The sequence below is a fragment of the Oxyura jamaicensis genome, chromosome Z (genome assembly GCF_011077185.1).
Source record: "Oxyura jamaicensis isolate SHBP4307 breed ruddy duck chromosome Z, BPBGC_Ojam_1.0, whole genome shotgun sequence".
Taxonomy (NCBI): domain Eukaryota; kingdom Metazoa; phylum Chordata; class Aves; order Anseriformes; family Anatidae; genus Oxyura; species Oxyura jamaicensis.
The window spans coordinates 73922169-73940440 of NC_048926.1; the positions used below are offsets into that span (position 1 = coordinate 73922169).

The 18272-nt window shown below is 40.9% G+C and overlaps 1 protein-coding gene across 1 annotated transcript in view; it reads right to left on the reverse strand.

The window, feature by feature from the left end:
• SNX30 (sorting nexin family member 30) overlaps positions 1-18272 on the reverse strand; it is a 51363-nt gene that overhangs the window by 23721 nt on the left and 9370 nt on the right. The window contains exons 2-3 of the mRNA XM_035309277.1: positions 9924-10112; positions 3997-4107 (exon numbers count right to left, since the gene is read on the reverse strand). Of these exons, the coding sequence (XP_035165168.1) occupies positions 3997-4107; positions 9924-10112 (300 nt within the window). The remainder of the gene's footprint in view (positions 1-3996; positions 4108-9923; positions 10113-18272) is intronic.

Sequence of the window (18272 nt, forward strand, 5' to 3'; positions counted from 1 at the left end):
ACACACATGTACACACACACACACACAGATGACATTCAAGCAAAGCTGTTCAGTCCAAGGAAACCTGGAAAACCTAACAATTCTACCTTCTCCTTCCCCCTATTCTGAAGTATCTAGAGCTCCTTGACAGGACTCTTCTGCAGAGTTCAGGAGTCTTGGAGCTTCCAGTTTCAGTGATAGCACCACATTGACCAAAGGAAGACAAACAGTTTTGATGTGGCAAATGCTTGATCTGGACTGGACAGAGCCCTCCAGAAGTACTTGATAAATTGCATACTTTGTTATCTATCAGAGACAGCGTTCCTGAGCATACCTGTGTGACAAAGACCTGCCAGCATACTCTTTCATCTTACTCCTATTTCACCTCCTCCAGTTCATCTCTGCATTTCAACATAATATGTAAGCCCCAGACAGCCTCCAGGACTAACAGCTCTGCTGTATTTAGCTGTCCTTCCTCTCCTGTTATAGTTAGCCTCCAGACTTCAAAGTATCTGCTCTGATGGAAGCTCACTCTTTAAGCTTCAACATGGTTAGTCTCAGCTCTATCACTTTTGATTTGCTTTCATTCACTTGGGACAACATAGACTACGATTAATACCAGTTTTAAAACTGCACTTTGCATTTTATTCTTCTGAAGGGTTATCCAGACAGATGATTTGCTTACTGTTAGGTTGGCAGTAGTAGCTTTATTCACCAAATTCGTGGGTCACAGCACTTTTCTGGAAATGGTCTTTGTCATCCAAAATCCAAGACAAAAAGTAATTCAAAGAAATAAATTTAAAAATGTTTATGCAAGTGTCTTCCATACCATTCCCTAGCTGATGTTGGATATACATGAAGATTGCACCTCCAAAAATAATGAAACAAGCAAACAAACAAACAAAAAAACAAGCATGACTTAACTTTAAAATAGCTACTATATGTAGTGATTTTGGCCACTCTAATTTGATCTTTAAATTTAAGACTTATCTTACACTTAACATTCAGATCAATCATTCTAGCTGAATCAATATAAGTTATACTCTAATTGGACTTCTTCAGAAGAATAATGCTTAGTGCAGTAGTCATTAGGCAGGAAGAATTATTTTCCCTTGCTTTGTAAGCCTTACATGGATCTCTATGTTTTAGGAAGTCACTGTCACAGCACTATATAAAGGAGGATAAGGACAAGCTAGACACCTAGTTTAAAGACCCCCTGTTCAGCCAAACACATCCAAGTTGGCATGGAATAACCACTAGAGTCTGAGCATTTGAGACCCCGAAAACTTCTGTTAGATACCTCAGCTATTTAACGTAATTTTAGCTGGCTGCATTCAGCCATTTAGTTCTTACAGGTTTCCCTTCTGCAGGCAGAAGGGTGGCCTCATATAAACATTACATGTTTAGGATCCACATTAAATTATACCTAGCAGTGTTCTCAGTATATCAAGTCATGTACTTCAAACTTCTGAAAAACTTTTGTAATGCAGCCTTGCCAAAAGGGCAATTAGCCCTTGGCAAGACCCAGCAAACCAAAAACAGCAGAGTTTGAAAGCTTCCTAGAAGACCTCTGTCCCACAAAGGAGCCTGCATTTCTTGTTTTCAATACTGTTTATAATTCAGGTTGCTTCTTTTACAGCACTTTATCTCATCTTAGAAAGTGATGTCCATGCCTCTGACAGTGGAGAAGTATTACCTAATTCTCCACTCTAAAAGCCTAGATTTAAGCCTCGTTAAACACATTCTGAAAGCACAAGGCTATAGAGCAACTGTCACTTACTCTACTACAAAGGTAAGTACCAAGCAGAGACATAGTTGTAGATACATGTCAAATATAACAGCTAAATCCTACTTTCAGTAGGACTCCAACCTTTTTCAGTAGATCAGTATGCCACAGGACTACATACAATTCAGAGCAGTGACAGAGAGCAGAGCTTGTCTGTGTTCTGGCTTTCAGTAAGGGGAGAAAGACACATGAGGCACAAAACTACAGTAAGCACTTGTAGCAGGCAGTAGTTCTTGTCCTTTAATTTATAAGTCTTTGGAGGTCCATCCCAAACAGTACATACAGCAACTGGTAGGTATCCTCTTTCAACTGTGTGTTACTTATCTGCTTTATGGGCTTCCAGCTTAATAGCCCACACTTCCCTGCTCTGATGTGAGCAGCAGAGTTCAATGCAGTCAGAAAAGGTTTTGAGTATCCAAACATAAGATCTTTGGACATATTAGGCTTACCTTTCTAAAGTATGAGATTTTTATTTTTTGAGGGGTGGGGTTTTGTTGCTGTTTGTTTTTACTTTTGCTTTGAAAGAACAGATTAGTGTAAGTCTCAGAATATAGTAACCAAAGGGATATTAAAAAAAGAACAAAAAACATATAAAACATATTCAATTTCACTTGGGCTGCTGTTTAAGTATAGACTATCATAGCTTCCTTCACTAGGAAGACATCATTATTTACAGGAAAATTTTACGCAGTTACTGTACCAAGATACAGAAGACGGCCCTGTTTCAGTATTCTGTTTGCCAGAAGGCCTGCAAGGATTGCAGTATCTCCAGTTACAGAGATGCGCTTAGAATGGCTTGAAACTTCCTTTCAGAACACACTAGAGTCATGGTGCACCTGAAATTACCATTAGCCTCTGTATTCCATCTACTTTTAGGCAATAAATACATAAAGCGTTCATCAGTTTCCTCATCTTACCACTGTATAGAGGAGATTAATAGGCAATTCCGTAACTGTTATTTAGAGTGCATTTGTGCACAGGCATATCAAAAAGGCAGCGTGACCTTCAACTCCCACATATTCTAGAAGAGGTGGCTTAAGAGATTGCCTTGTTCTGCAGCAGGTTTTGAGTCTGGCATTAGAGAAACTTGTGACATTTTAACCAAATGTGCAGTCCAGTGTGCATCGAATCCCAGGTCACAAAGCTGTTTGATTCCCTTGGTTTGAATCACCTTCTGCTGCTAGACTATCAGCTGACTGCCACGCTGCCTTCGGGCAGGACTGGCAGCCTGCAAGTAGGCCCAGAAGTTTGTAGAAGCTTAACCTGGACAGTTGCAGCTGCTCAGAGTACAAGGAGGGAGAAAACACAAACAGCTTGGGCAGCTGACATTAACACTGGACAAGCTCAGTATCTTTGAGAGACTGAACCACTATTCCACTTATAAGCATGTCTCAGAGAAGTTAAGAATTTAAATAGTTCTCTGTCCTGGAACAGCCTAACTGAATACTTCTCACAAAGTCTATTCCTTTTTGAGGGAGGGAGAGCAAAAAAAAATGCCACCATACCAAATGTGCAAGTAAGGGGGTATGCTGGCAGTGTTGCTATTTCTCCACAATGTACCTACTATAGGCTTTTTTGGATTTCCCTGTTCAAAAGACCTGATGGTGGCGATACCACAGTCTTCCTACATCACATTTTCTAAAGCTTGAAATACAGACTTCTGAAGATCAGTAACCTCTTGACATGACAAAAGGTGGCCAGAGTGCCAGCTTCTGAGACAGATAGGGTGCAGTAGTTTAGCTAGTCCTCTGCCTACTGAATGTATGCAATAGCTGCCAAGCTACAGGCTAAGATTTTTAAGTCTAAGATTTTTAAGTCTGTGCTCTTAAATCACAAGTGATCTTGAAATACACCCTTTAAAACCAGCTCAAAAGGACATCTTGCATACTACTAAAACTAGCACTTGAAACACCTGTGTGGCTTTTTGTAAGCCTGAGATACTCAGAAATGTAGATGTAATAATTGTGCAAGCAAGTCAAGCACATTCTACTTATGCCAGGACAAGAATTGTTACTAACCATATTTCCCTATGGGAGGCTGCCAAAGCTCACCTCTCAGGTGTCTCAACTAAGAAAAATATCTAAGTTTCCTAATCAGTCAAAAATGGGCAGCTTTTCCCATTCTGCTAATTAGCAGAAGACTGAATTAAGTATTGTAGTTAAAGAGACATTACACCTTTCAAAGACAAACATACAATTGTCCTTAGTGGCAGATTCTTGCTTACTACCTACGGGAATGAGATGTGTTGGCTGAGACTCTTCCAGCTTGTTTCTCAACCAGTCAAAGTCTTGGTACCTCCGGCGCACAGAATACTCTGGCAAATCAAACTCAGCTCGTGTGGTCTGGAAAACAAGAACAGGAGAAGCTTAGTGTACAGTGAGACCCCTCATCTCAGATCTTAGGAGTAAATGCCATCACTGGCAAGGATGAGGACAGACAAGCTTTGCACTAGGACTCCACCCCAAAATGCAGTTTGCAAGTGGCATGAAAGAAACATCCTTTTTGAGCAGAGGGAAAGAGCAGTAAGAAAAATGTCTACTTTAAGCTGATGTATTCTTAAAGTTTACTGGTACTTCATTACATTTTCTAGTCAAGTAAATTTTATAGGAGTGATCTAGGAAGAAGAGAGCATTGTGCATCATGTTAATCTCTTGGCAGTTTCCATGAGAAGAGAATGTATGATCTTTATTCCAAGGATAGGACTTAGCAATCAAGAATTAAAAGCAAAGATATTTTATGCCTTGTTTATTCTTCACTGTGGGTGAGTAAAGTTTCACCACTGTTCTGTATTCTGGAAACTACAAGCTTGTTATGTTCATTCAAGGCTATAAGATTAGAACATAAGCCATTGCTATGTCTGCCGAAGGATGATTTTTGTTGATTTTTGAGAGGGAGAAAAGTTTGTTCGTATTAAGTTCGTGCATGCCACGTTTCAGATATCAATACCCTAAGTTAAATCATTAAAGTTTTCATTCTTTAGGGCAAGGAGTTAAATTTGCCATTACAAGTCTGAGACAGAAGGTAGGTATGCAGAAAAACTAGTGGCAATTGTTGTATCAAATCCTTGAACAGCCTGTAGCCTGGAAAGCTGACTATGCAGATGCTCACACAGCATGTATTGCAATTGTCAAGCAGCACTAATGAAACTATGTCCCAAGCAGGAGGCTCTGCTAAAGAACCTGGTAGTGGGACAGCCCTTACTGGAAGGCAGATAGCCTTTGCCATCATATCCCACTGAGAAGCACCAGGTTTCAGAAGCACCAGGTTTCTTCGCTATTCCTAGCCACTGCAGCTTTCATACACAATAAACACCATGCTAATACGATATTACCTATGGAATGGTTTGTTTTCTAGAAAAGGAAGGCATAGAGTAATGAAGAGAAGACACCAAGCTCTGTCCATCCTTGTTCTGACCTGATAGGTATGGTAAGAGGTATAACAATTAAGTACATGGACTGACATAATGAATGCTCACCAAAGGAGCACAAATACTTGCAAATGAAAGACTGCCAAGACTTAGATATTCACTGTGGATTTGTGCTTTAGCCAGCCACACATTAGAGCAGCACCAATTTATTTAATGTGGCCAAGTGCCTCAGCACAAATGAAGTTTTTGACACTTCATATGAACCATTTTCACTTGTTTGGAGTATGATATTGAACAGAGTTACGCTGGAGAAAGACAACGCATACACATGTAGAGAGCCCTCATCAGCTAGTGGTGCTGACTGCTTTGCTCTGTTAGCAGGGCAGCTGTATTTCAGCCTTACACAAAACCACATGAATTTAAAATAAAAAGGTAATCATTTCACTGTAGGGAGAGTGTTTTTCTTTTTTATGAACTGGCTGTGACTGAGCAAAGTCCTCTGAAAAGAGCTCATACAGTAAGTAATTGGCATGTTTACACACTATAGTGTCTTACTCTGTAGCATAATGAAAGTGAAGTGTCCCATCTGTTAGTTTTGAGAACCTTACTAAACAGTAGTCTGCTAAAAGTTAAGGAAAACCATTAGGTCCTACCTAGTCTACAAGCAGGGAGGCAGGATTCGAGCAGGTTCAGTCCCATTATACAAGTTTAACATCAGTTATCACTTGTCTCTAGAGAACTGCTCCTGTTGCCTTTAGATTTCTGAAGTTTTCCATGTATCAGGCTTTGTTTCTCAAAGGGAACCAGATGAAAACACATCATATTCATCAGCATTTCAATGTTCGCTGTATGGCCTGTCAAATCTAGACAGCAAATAAGCTTGTCAAGACTATTTGGGCACAACATAAGGGCCTTTGAAGGTTTTAACCACACCTCACTAATGCTGAAAGAATTTGGACTTCAGATCAAGTTGTCCATTAGCTTAGCAGAAGTTATTTTTTCCATATTGCACAAAGAATGCAAGAGTGTCTTGCCACCATCCAGAGATGGCAAGTGAAGTGTGTACATTTTTGACAGAGCTGCATTCCTCCTGCTTTCCTAGTAGGATTCATAAGTCTCATTTTGCAAGGACACACATCTCTCCCAAAGGAAGCTGAGAAATTTATGTGGCCCATCTCAACCTCGGCCAATGTACGACATTTCCAGGGATTTATTGAAGACTCCAGCACACTTCCACTAAGTCAGCACTGCAGTATTCCAGGCTCCATTTTACCTGTCGAAAAGCAGGAAGGGTAACAGACAGTTTTACCTCTTGTTGAAAGCAGTATTAAGGCAGACACCAAATCTTGGTGTTTCTTCTCTTCTTGAAAACATTTAGCAGCCAAACCTAAAGCCAGTACGTGACAACTATATGCAAGTATTTATTTTCCCACCCTAGTTCTAGTCTCTTACTTGGTAGACATTTTAAGTATTTCCCCCATGTTACTGTTTAGGACTGGGGCAGAATCTTCTATGAGAAAAACAGTAAAATGGCAGGGGGGAAGGTAGGAAGGTTGGTATTCTTAGTTGTTCATAGTTTTGTTCACCTCTCATACCTCAGCCTGTTTGAAAAAGAGCACTTAAGTCTTCTCCTCTCTACAGATCAAGCTGTTTCATGCACTCAGGTCTACTCAATGCAAGCACTGGAAGCAAGGGCAGAAGGATATGAAAAAGAAAACAAGACCTCCACTTCAGCATTGACTGAATTCAAGTCAATTCAGAGGTATACAATTGAAGCCTGCATTCTCCATTCAAGCCTGCAGAGCAACTGCATGACACTGAGGAATGGCACATAGCTGTTCAGACTTCCATGGAAGAAGGCACAGAAGAATGCCTTGCTTCCTAGAAAGCACAGCAAAAGCAGAATTAGAAGCACTCCTATATTTATGTCAGGAGAGATGACTACATAGCATAAAGGTAAGATTGATCTTCCCCCTCATTTCTCAGTAAAAAAAAAAAAAAAAAAAAAAAAAAAAAAAAAAAACCTTGTAGAGGGATCAAAGGTATCATCAAGAACACCTGAGACACTTCAGTGATTACAGCCAAGGCCAAAGTTCCAGCACAAGCTTCACCCATCTGCTCTTTCTGGCTTCACTAGTCTCTTCATTTAAGAAAACCATTGCTATCAAGAAGTAAACAGGGTACAAAAGACTGTCAGCAGAGCCAAGCCTGATTTGCTGTCCCCATTCTTTTGGGGATTGTTATCCTGCTGTTAAAGAAAACTTTCTCTAAAAGTGTTTATCCCAAAGACAGGCTGAGGAATGTTATCTGGCTCTTATTAGGAAGCTGTGAAAGCAGGGGTACAAGCAGGACCAAGTAAACTATACACTTCCTTCATGGTTTCACTGCAAGACATTGTTTTGGCCCCTTCCTCATCCACCACTACCTGCTGACAAAGATATCAATACATAGTAAATCAGGGGCATACTGCAAGACTTGTCTTTTTTGCTGTTGAAATGGAAGAACTTTCTAAAAGACAAAAAGGGGAAGAAATAGAAAACATGACTGTAGTAAGGTTGTATTATTCCTCTACAATGGCTTCCAGTCAGAGATACAAGTTTATGTTATGGTGCTCCAGTACTGGCAATTACATTTCCCTCTTCCATCTTGTGATGCTGCTTTTTACAGCAGGGAAGACTTCAACATAACTGATTCTAGGACCTAAGTTTATCCAAATCCTTGGGGTTCCAGTAGCATTCTTAAGTGGAGCGGGGACGCACACACACACAAAAAAAGAAAAAGCAGCCATCCTCATCCTTGCCTCCTCATCCAGAGCCATCAGAGACCCTTTTAGCCCTTCAAGGGGTCTCAAACCCCTCTAATGCAAGAAAGCAGAGGTGGTAGAAAGGCATGCCCTTAAACAGATGGCAGGAACATGGCTTGCTACAGAGCTCTGATCTACAACCTAGAGTTTGAAACATCAACACCTATGCTGATCACTGTTTAAGGATTATTCCTATGCAGCTTTTGCCACGTTTAATTAATGCTTTCAGCTACAATAGCTGCCTGGGCAATTAGCTTGTCATCACAGATGACTTGTTTGTATAGCAAGAATGAGTCAGATCATTAATACTGCTAAACATCCAACCAGTCTTTTTTAAACAATAGTAGACAGTACTAGAGGTGTTGACCCTAGAGGTTTTCCAGAAGTTTACAAGAAGTTATATACTCAAACAGGTGAGGTGTTCATGGTGAGTGATGAGGATGAATTTGGCACTGTTTCATAATAGCATTGTAATGGTATGATATAGCAGATTTATGCACTACAGTGAGATGCAGGAACATCTATGGGTAGGTAGCTATGCAAAATCCATGGTTGTTTTTAGTTTTGTTTCTAGAGAAAGGCATTATTGGGTAATAAATCTGCTCTACGGTAAATACCTTACACACCTTCTAGGTTCCGGTTTAAGAAGAAAGGGGACTCATATGAAACATAGGCTTCCAAGCAGAAGAACATGATTAGGATGTCACTGTGTAGAGATACTTTATCTTGACATAATAACAAGGTCTCAAGGCAGGAAGGGCTTTAGCCAAATGTAACTGTTAGACTGTGGGAAGCAGCATTTCACGTTACACTTCCCATTCCTTCTGATCTCAGCCAAGGGCTGAGTCGCACCATACACAAGTTTTCTGCATTTTCTAGTGGTTAAGATAAGGTATTTTTTTGCAAGATTATGACACTTAGAGCAACTAAGAATGGCAGGCCTAAGTTAAGCCTGAAGTAAGAGATAGGTGCTATTTTCAAGGGACTACATTTTACCCTGTGCAACCTGAAAGCAGAACTTCTGAGCAGACATTTTAAAAAAGTTTCTGTGGCCTGTAAAGGTTTCTCTGCCCCAAAGGAAAATATTCTCTCTGGTATATAGTGCAGTCTAAGTAGGCCATGGTAATGTTAATCTTTCTGGACAAGTGGATAAAGTATAGTCATAGTGAAGCTAGTGAAAACGTCTCACCTTAGGTAACTACAAGTGCCCCAACCAGATGTCAACATCACCAAGAAGTTGATATTAATGAGGACGTCTAGTTAGCAGAAATTAAAATTCCAGTTGTGAGAGCAGTGGACTTTCCAGATTGCTTTTCCTATTAGTGTAATTAGTTACATTAATGATTGAGCTACAACATATGCTAAAAAAAAAACACTACACTATTTTTTTGAGAAGCAATAGCATTCTGAGGGTATTTTACCTAGCTTTAACAGCAGCTACCTGTATCAACAACTGCATGGAGATTAATTTACAGTAGAGGATCAAGATTATATCATGATTTAGATAAATGGCTGACAGAAGAAGTGTGATGGACACTTAAGCAGTGAGCTTAAATAATTTCGGAGAACAGTTAAAAAACTAAATGCAAGATTAACAGTGAATAAACAAGGCACATTCCCCTCAAGTGGAGGTAACTCAAACCAAATGAGTGTCAGATTACTTTATATGAAAAATCTTTCAAGTTAAAGAAACTGGCTTTTCAAGTTCACAAACAGTTCTATTTAAGAACCACAGACAAGATCTAAGCTGACACATTAAAAGTTTTAAATTGTTTCATATACTGAAGCAGTAACAGTTCTGGTAAGAGAAGTGCCAACACAATTACAAGGTACTAAAAGACACCAAGTTTTTGTCCTTAAGATGAAGCAAAACAATTAAAAGCATAAACATCCAAAATATACCTTAAAAACCAAACCAACAAACCCTAAGGCAAAAAAAAAAAAAAAAAAAAAAAAAAAAAATAGGACAGGAAAACATTGTTTTGTACCTTTGTTGTAACTCTGTATGTGATGTATGTCTCCATTGTGCAGACATGTTTTTTGGGATCATCGACAGAAACAAACAGGTCTCTAGTTTCTCCATCCAAGTCATCATCCAACTGTAGTCTGTTGAGAAGAGATGAGGAGGAAGCTGGGCTAGATGTGTCAACAGGTGTGCCATTGGGTAGACTGAGATCCTGTTTTGGAAAAGAAAAAAACAGTACATTTTTGATAAGCGAACAGATTCACCGTGAAATACAGTGTTCTTATAGATGCCATTGACAAGCTACAGTGGTATTTCTATTTCTTTCTGGCTATTTTCAGACTATTTCTTTCAGCAGCTCCAAGGATCAGCCTTCACCAGGGCACCTGGGCAGTCCCTCAAGGTTTGAAGTTTGAATATTAAATTGTAAATTGCAAAGAAAGCATATTACTACTCTACCTCCCCTTAATAAAGACCAACACAGTTTATTTCTGTGAGGAAGTAAAAATATTGTTGAACCAGCAGTGAACCAACTCAGACGCTGAAAATAAAAATAGCTAGGCAAATCAGGAGACCTACTTACATGTCAGGCTTCAGGCAAAGTGGCAACAATTCAGTCCACTGGTATGAGTCAATCTTTCCCTCTGGAGGCTCCCGTATTTGAGACAGGAGGGCAAACTTGTAATCAGAGGCTTTCCAGCCAGTTCATTAACTGCATCTATACACAGCTCCCTTATGGAGTCTTTGGGCCCATGGAAACTCGGTGCTTTGGAGAGGTCCTCACAACTCCAAGAGCATCATACAGTGTGTAGGGAAGACGGAGGCTAAAAGAACCTGTAAATGACCATTTTGGAAAGAGGACCACAAGGGTTTGGGAAGTCTGTAATTCCTTGAAACTGACTCAGCAGGAAAAGAAAAAAAGTTCTCATAGATAAAACTTATTACATCCCCACATCTTCAAGTCTTACAACTTGATATAAACCAACTGTTCCATACAGCTAGTAACCTACTCCACTTTGCATAAATATCACAGTAAACTTCACATGTGCTCTCTGCTCTGGTTTCTCAGCTGAGCTAGATGACAGCATGTGACGAGTTGTATAATACGTAGGAACATCTGACATTAGTATTAGAAAGTGCCAAAGACACAAGGCTCTTCTTTTCACTTTGTTCTTCACTTTGAGGACTGGCTTGTGCAGTAGGGAGGGAAGTATATTCTCGGTTGGGGAATGACAGAGCCTAGACATTTTGGGAAGGGCTGGTCTGAACTATTGCCTACTGACAGAGAGGTTAGATGCATTCTTACAGCAGAAACCACTCAGAAGTGGTTGCCAACAGATGAAATGCTGCAGATTTAACTCGCAAATTAGCGAGAATCAGAAGGTAAGGCACTCAGATACTCTTTGTCCTCACAGGATGAACATGGCACAGCTTGCCAGCTCATACATGAAGCAGACATCTTGAACTACAGAATAAGCATATGGCTTAGACTCAACCTAACAGTAGCCTGTAAAACAGGAAGATGCATGGATACAACAACGCAAAAGATAAAGAGTTCTGTTAGACTCAGGAAAACAGAGCAAACAGAAGTCATGACAGGATTATGAGAAGATGGGTTCAGAAAATCTGCAATTCAGCTAGACAGGAGAATTTGGCTGAGCAAAGTAAAGAGCAAAGAAAGATTTGTCTACAGCTGCTACGGTGCCCCAGGGCTATTATTTCCAAAAGGTACAGGTAGCTCTTCATTTCCCACATGCAGTAAGCATTAGTGTCAGACAAGTTGTGCCAGAACTGCGGAAAGTCAAGTCCTAAGATTCCAGTATGGAAATGAATTAACTTCTGGAAACAGTTTATGCCTGATTGTAAAAGAGATTCTTGAAAACCCTTCCAAATGACAGCTTAAAGAGTACAACGGAATATGCCTAAAATATAACAATGCTATATCAAGGTGTTAGAACGACTGGAGGAAGGACAAGAGGTGAAGCTTACGGCCACGTGCATGAGATCTGGGACTTTCGTCAATTAATCCTGCTAGGGGACGACAATAATCACACTAACACATCTTACACTTTTTAAGCAGGACACAAGTTTTTGAAGGCTGGAATCTACTCCAGTCTCCTCGACCATGTTCTTGCAGCCATGGGTTCTGTGCGATGTCTCATGTCTTAGCATTAAGGCTGTGACAACTTTACTAATTTCAGCCCAGGATGAAATCCACTCCAGGTCTAGGTCAAGTAACACTGTGATGCCACCTTGTTAGGAGCAGGAGTGCTGATAGCTGTGGTGAGGGGAAAGGACAGAGGAATTGTGCATTTAAAGTTGTACTGTGCTATACAGCTTCTTCCGTGGTGGCAGAGCCCTCCCCGGGAAGTCATGGATGGCACTGTGCCTTGCTACTTGGATAGGTTTCAGCAGCTGAAGGCCAAGTTAGAAGCCAAGCATTTGTCCTCAGTAATGGGCGGAGCCTCCTAGCTAACTGCACAAGATAAGAAACAATGATCATGACTGCTGGAGCCTTATGTTTGGGAGCAGGCTGGATCCCTTTGCTGAAGTCTCAGCTATTGCTAGAAAGAGTTAGGCTTTAAAGTGTCACAGCAGATGGCCCAGCAATCTAAATTATCCCAGGCTGTAATCCTGAGACAGAGCACTTCCTCCTTATGTTAATTGGCACTGGCTTTCTTCCATTGGACTTGTTGGATATTTTGCAGTTGGGGAAGCAAGACTGCATCATCTGTTCTAGTCTACTTTTACCACAGAAAGAGGAGTCAGTCCTGCAAAGCCTGGCAGGAAAAGAGATCTGCAGCCATCTGCACCATTCCTTATCAGCGTAGTTATACCCGTGAGCATTTGAAATACTACTAATATTGTTTCATACAACAAAGAGTCTGACTTCAGTGCCAAAGACTCATGCATCAGTTTCACCTTTACTGTGCCAAGTAGCTGCTCATCCGCTGTTTTAATTACCTAGCTGCATTATCAGAGATCAACACTGTCCAAGTTCTAGCAGGTTCCTACAGCTTACAAAGCTCTTCACAGAGGATGGATAAAAATAAATAAATAATAATAATCATTTAAAAAAAGCCTTCCCCTTCCTAACTGCACCTGCTACAGTAGTCATCCTGCCACGAATTTGAGCCCAACCACAAGAGGGAGAAGGAAAGGCTGCTTCTGGTGGCCAGGTAAATGGAATGAGACAGGTTCTGTCTACAGATTTCAAGTCCTAGAGTGCATCCATGATTTCCTCAAATTTCACAATTTCTCCTAAAGCAGAGCAGGTGAAGGTCTAGCAAAGCCTGGATCACAACCTATGGCAGAAATACCACAATATTCAGGCCCCTAGGTTTGTGACCACTTGTTTCTTTTGTGCATAGTTGTACAACTACCTACAGGCACTCAGACTCTTCACACATTCCTGCAGAGTTTGCAGATCCCTCAAGACACACAAGCTTATGGATATATGAGACCAGATGACTCTAGAAGCAAAGATTTGGTTTCCTACAGTGCAGAGCAAGTAGAAGTTAGCTGTCCATTGGAGATGCACGAGCCCTGCCAACTATACAGGTTGCTATCTGGTAAGGAAGCAGCTTCACATTCTTTTCTTGGATTATGCAGCCTAAACACCATGACTGCTTAGCTTACCCAGAAACAGGTCCTAAACCTATCAAGGAGCTCAATCCAAGCTTAAAATTCAGCTGAATTTTATAAACTTGAAGTCCACATGTGAGATGCAGAATGAGTTTGGAAGTTTCCAGCTCATCTCATCTTCCACATCCTTCATGCCCCCAGGAGACTTTCCAAGACTCTAGCTTTACAGAACAGCTTGGATCCACATAAAATAAAACCTCTAGAGTTTGGTATTCAGTCTCCTGGAAGGCAGCCTCCACCAGCGGAGTAGTACACACCAGGGAATGCATCTAGGATTCAACCCTTGAAGCCTAAAAAAATGGCCTAAAATTCTGCAGGTATTGACTTATTTTCAAGTGAAGACCATGAAGTCTCTTAGTGAGCTAAGAGCAGCCACTCAATCCTCCAGCTTCTAAAAATTCAATGTTAGTTTCCACCTGTCCTGCCTTAGCAAGTGTATGGCTTACCTAGACAGCAAAGCTATCGAAGCAGTAGCTCACAAAGGAAGAGTTGGTTCATCAAGGTGGTCCAAGCACAGATAAACTCATCTCTGGTAAGGGTTAGCCTGAAGCTACCTGATGTTGCAAGTACATTGTTCTCATTCAACAGGTATTAGATAACATGAGAGACATTTAGAGGCTCTTAGAAATATTGCTGTTTAGAGGCAAGTGGTGCAGTTAACCTCCATTGACCCTGCCTTCATCAGTGACCTCACAACCAGTCTTGTACCACTCTTAGAGTCTCACTGCTTCATTTCTAGTATCTGAACTACTTTTCTCCTTGTGTTTCAAGGCACTCAGAACTGCTGCTGGCGACTGGAAAGCTGAAATAGTTTTAATGTAAAATATTCTCAAGAACGCTAAAAAGGCTTGTGTTAAGAGCCTTCACAGACTTGTTCACAGCATGACTCCTGCACTTCTAATGGTACCACTGGTACTCTGTCCATCAAAACAGAAAGCTGCATCTGAGATGTGACTAGATAAAGACCGTATCAGTTCACTCTCAGGATATTTTAAATAGGTGTTAGAGTACAGCACGTTGCCAAGCCATGAGCCCTGATGACTTTGTTCTGTAGTTCATCACTCAAACTAGCATTTCTGCTCTGCAGGTCCGAGTTGCCCGAAAACAGACTCCTCAGTAATGCAGAAAACACAAGAATTCCAGATGCAACAGCTGATCCTAATGGCATGCAGCTTGGTACCACTTAAGACCTGGGCACATTCCTCCTTACAAAAGTACTGCACTTGGAAAACTATCTCTGCCTATTTGACTGGACCTAGAAATGTTGGAGCAAACTTCAGAGACACTACATGACTGACAAAAGCACTTTCCAAGCCTTCTCATGCAGGTCATGGGATTCCCACCTCTTCCCTCAGGTTAACAGCAAAATTTTATAGGAGGGGTTATTTTATCTAGTGGTTTGTTTTCCCATAAGTCAACACCATCAAGCTAAGCACAGCAAGACTGCGGGCATAAAAGGGCTTCCTGCAAAGGGTATTTTCAGCAAGAGCAACAACTGATCTCCTAACTGTGTCACAGAAGTCTTCAGGGACTCAGCAACAATATGCCTTATTTCCAGCCTTCCTGTGCATGCAGCATGGAGGCTTATAGGAAGGTGTCAATTCCCAACCAGACCATCTGTTCGTATGGTCTGGCTATATGCCTGTCTCTTCTCACAGAGTTCTTAAGAGTGGCCTCTTACTAGTCTGAAATGGGAACTGTGCAATATCACACAAAATTAAATGTAGTTTGGGTTAGTTTAAAAATGAGGATCTTGAGTGGAATCTCACAGATGTTTTTACAGCAGTTCAGACAAATCCTTCAATACTAGTAATAATCTGTGCTACTTGCACACAAAGGCCAAAACACTTTTGGGACCAAGCACCTGGTGGCTGAAACAGGTTGTTATTTGTAGTGGACGCTACATGGAAAGGAATAGGACATATTTTTGACTAATTAACTCTCACTAGGCTAATATGCACTTCCCCCTATCCTTTGAACAGAACGCAAAGTGAGGAGTTATTGGACGCTTGCCTCATCCTACAGCTTCCTTACTGTGGCAAGGTATTTTAATATGCAAAGAGATATTTTTACACATCCACAGGATGAACTGTTCTCTTCAAAGAAACATTCCCAGATCCAAGGTTAGCTTCTACATCTGTTTACAAAGCACTAGAATCCTCACGGAAAGCTTTATCTTGCTTTCCAAGCAAAAAAAGCTAGTCTGGCAACTACCCAGCAAGATTAGTTCACAGTTATGTTTAAGCTGTAGAAAGTAGCAGAAGAGTGCCTATGACCTGATGGAAAGCAGGAGAGTTAATGTTTGTGCAGGCTTGGATTTGCACCCTTTAGCAGAGCAGACTTGTCTCATTTTGTCCTTCCAGTCCGCAGCAGAAGGAAACAGGCAGCAGGACCCTACTCCATTCTGACCTCAGAGCACAGAGACCTACACAAATGGCAGAAGCTACATGTTTACAGAAACATTTAGAAAATGCAGACCGCTTGAATCAAGACTTTAATTACGGTCCTCTAGCTGTATTAGGTTCCACATCCATCTGAAAGGAGTTTGCTTCGAGAATATTGCTTGTTACAAGACTTGAAGTACTATCAAAAGGCTTATGTGCACACAGGAAGAGCATCACCCATTCCAACATGCTAAGGCGCACCTTTAATTAGCATGTCTAACGAACACGGGACTTTGTTTAAAGGTCTGTTTTTGGAACCTTAGCCCTGATCCTTCAAAAAGCAGAGCAGCAACTAGGGATCAGACCATGACCAGGAAAACTGAATCCAGGAGTCATCCCCAATCCAAGAAGGCAGATTTACATCTGATTACAGATGGAACAGTTTGTTAAGCTTGTCTAAACTAAACTGCTTTCTCCTAGAGACAAACAGCTTTGTGTCAAAGTTCTGCAGACATATCCTGCATCACTTTTTCCTGTCCATGCTCTAGTAGGAGAGGCAGATTTAGCTGGGTCAGACTTCATCTTCTGGTACCAGTGATATCAAAGTACTGATATGGCTGAGATGCTCCCAAGAGCAAACAGCAATATTTATATTGCTGTTAATATATGCAAACATGCAATATATGTGCAATAAACACGAACAGATGCAAAGATGTGGGTTGTTGTTTTTTTTGTTTTTCATATTTTTGGGGGGGGAAGGAAGGAGGTGAGGAGAAGGAAGAATCAGGAAGGAAAGAGAAGATTATAAAATGCTGAAAAGCACTCTATCTTGGTCAGTACTGTGTTTAAACAGGCAAGGATACATTTCCATATTGCATTATGATGTGGGTTTCTTGCGCTATCCATTTTAAATGGGCTGCATTATTAGCATTCCCTCCCACAGCATCAGTAGGGTTTCATGAGAGCAAGCCAGACCGTCTATTCACCTCATGTTCTCATCTCAAGCTCTGGAAGAGCTGGAGGAGTGTGTTTTTGGGGGAGCTCTCAGAGTTAGTTTATGCAGGTGCAGTTTGAGAGATAGTCCTCTATCACATTTGCTGATAAACAAGACATTTTCCAGCAGAATAGCATTTGCTCCATGAGGGGGAAATAAACAAAGTGCTTATCTGCTCAAACAAAAATAATAATAATAATAAATTGCTTCACTCTCCATTTCAAGGAAGGCAAGCGAGGAAAATCACCTATGCAGTATTTCCTCACGCTATGAAAATCAGCTAATCTGGAGAGAGAAACAGGTAAAAAACAAGGTATGAGATTTACAGTCTAATTTGTCTACAGAAACACCCTTGATATATATGGCCTGGGTTTGTGACAGCCATGTGGCACATACAGACAGCTAGCACACACAACTTCAGATGTAGCATACTGATCCAGGAGCATAGTGGTCAGCAAAAGGAAAGTCGGCATATAAATCCTGAAGAGCCCCAGATGATCACTGGCAATAAGTAGTATTGATTAAAATCTTTCCAGGGATTTTCTTGGTGACAATCCAGAACACAGCTTTGTATTGGCAGCCACTAAGACTTTAACTTCCAGCTGGCCTTATACTAGCATCTAAAAAGCAAGGGTGCCAATTCTACCCAGATAAGCATGGGTTTGAGTATTGTCTATAGTACTAATTTACCACTCCTAAATGTGTCAGTGCTTTCACCGTTGAGCTTGTAGTTGTAGAAAATAGCTGTTGCTAACACCATGTGCAGCTCCAAGGGGAAGGAGGCTTCTCTGCCCTTGAGCAATACCTGCACTGCAGCATATTCTTTTCAAGAAACACATCCTATCATTCAAAGTTACTTGAGAAGCGAGACCAACTACGCAGACAGACTTAAAGGTAGTTTTTTTTTGATCCTAGGATGCCGTTCAGAAGGATAAAGCCAGTTCCTTTAAAGTACTGTAAGGCAGCACTTCCCCATGAGGACACAGCTTTGAGGCAGTGTAGTAACAGCTTCCTTGGTAAATGTGACAGGGAGAAGCTTTGTCACATGTCAGTATTTTGGATTTGAAAGGCTACTAGCTTTCATCGGACACACAGTGTTAGAATAGTTTAGCAGAGCTTGTTTTTTCAGGCTTAAGGTCAGCTTGAGGTTAGAGCACAGAAGAACAAAGAGCCAGGCCCATAAGCCATCTGATCGTTCACAACACTATGAACCACTGCCACTATTCTTTTCCTAGACAGTCACGCTGGTTCTGTTCCTCACAGGAAGGTCCACACTCCTCAATTTTAGGACATCATTTAGAAGCAAGTGAAGTCAGATGCTGTTTACACTTAGTTCTTTTTTTTTTTTTTT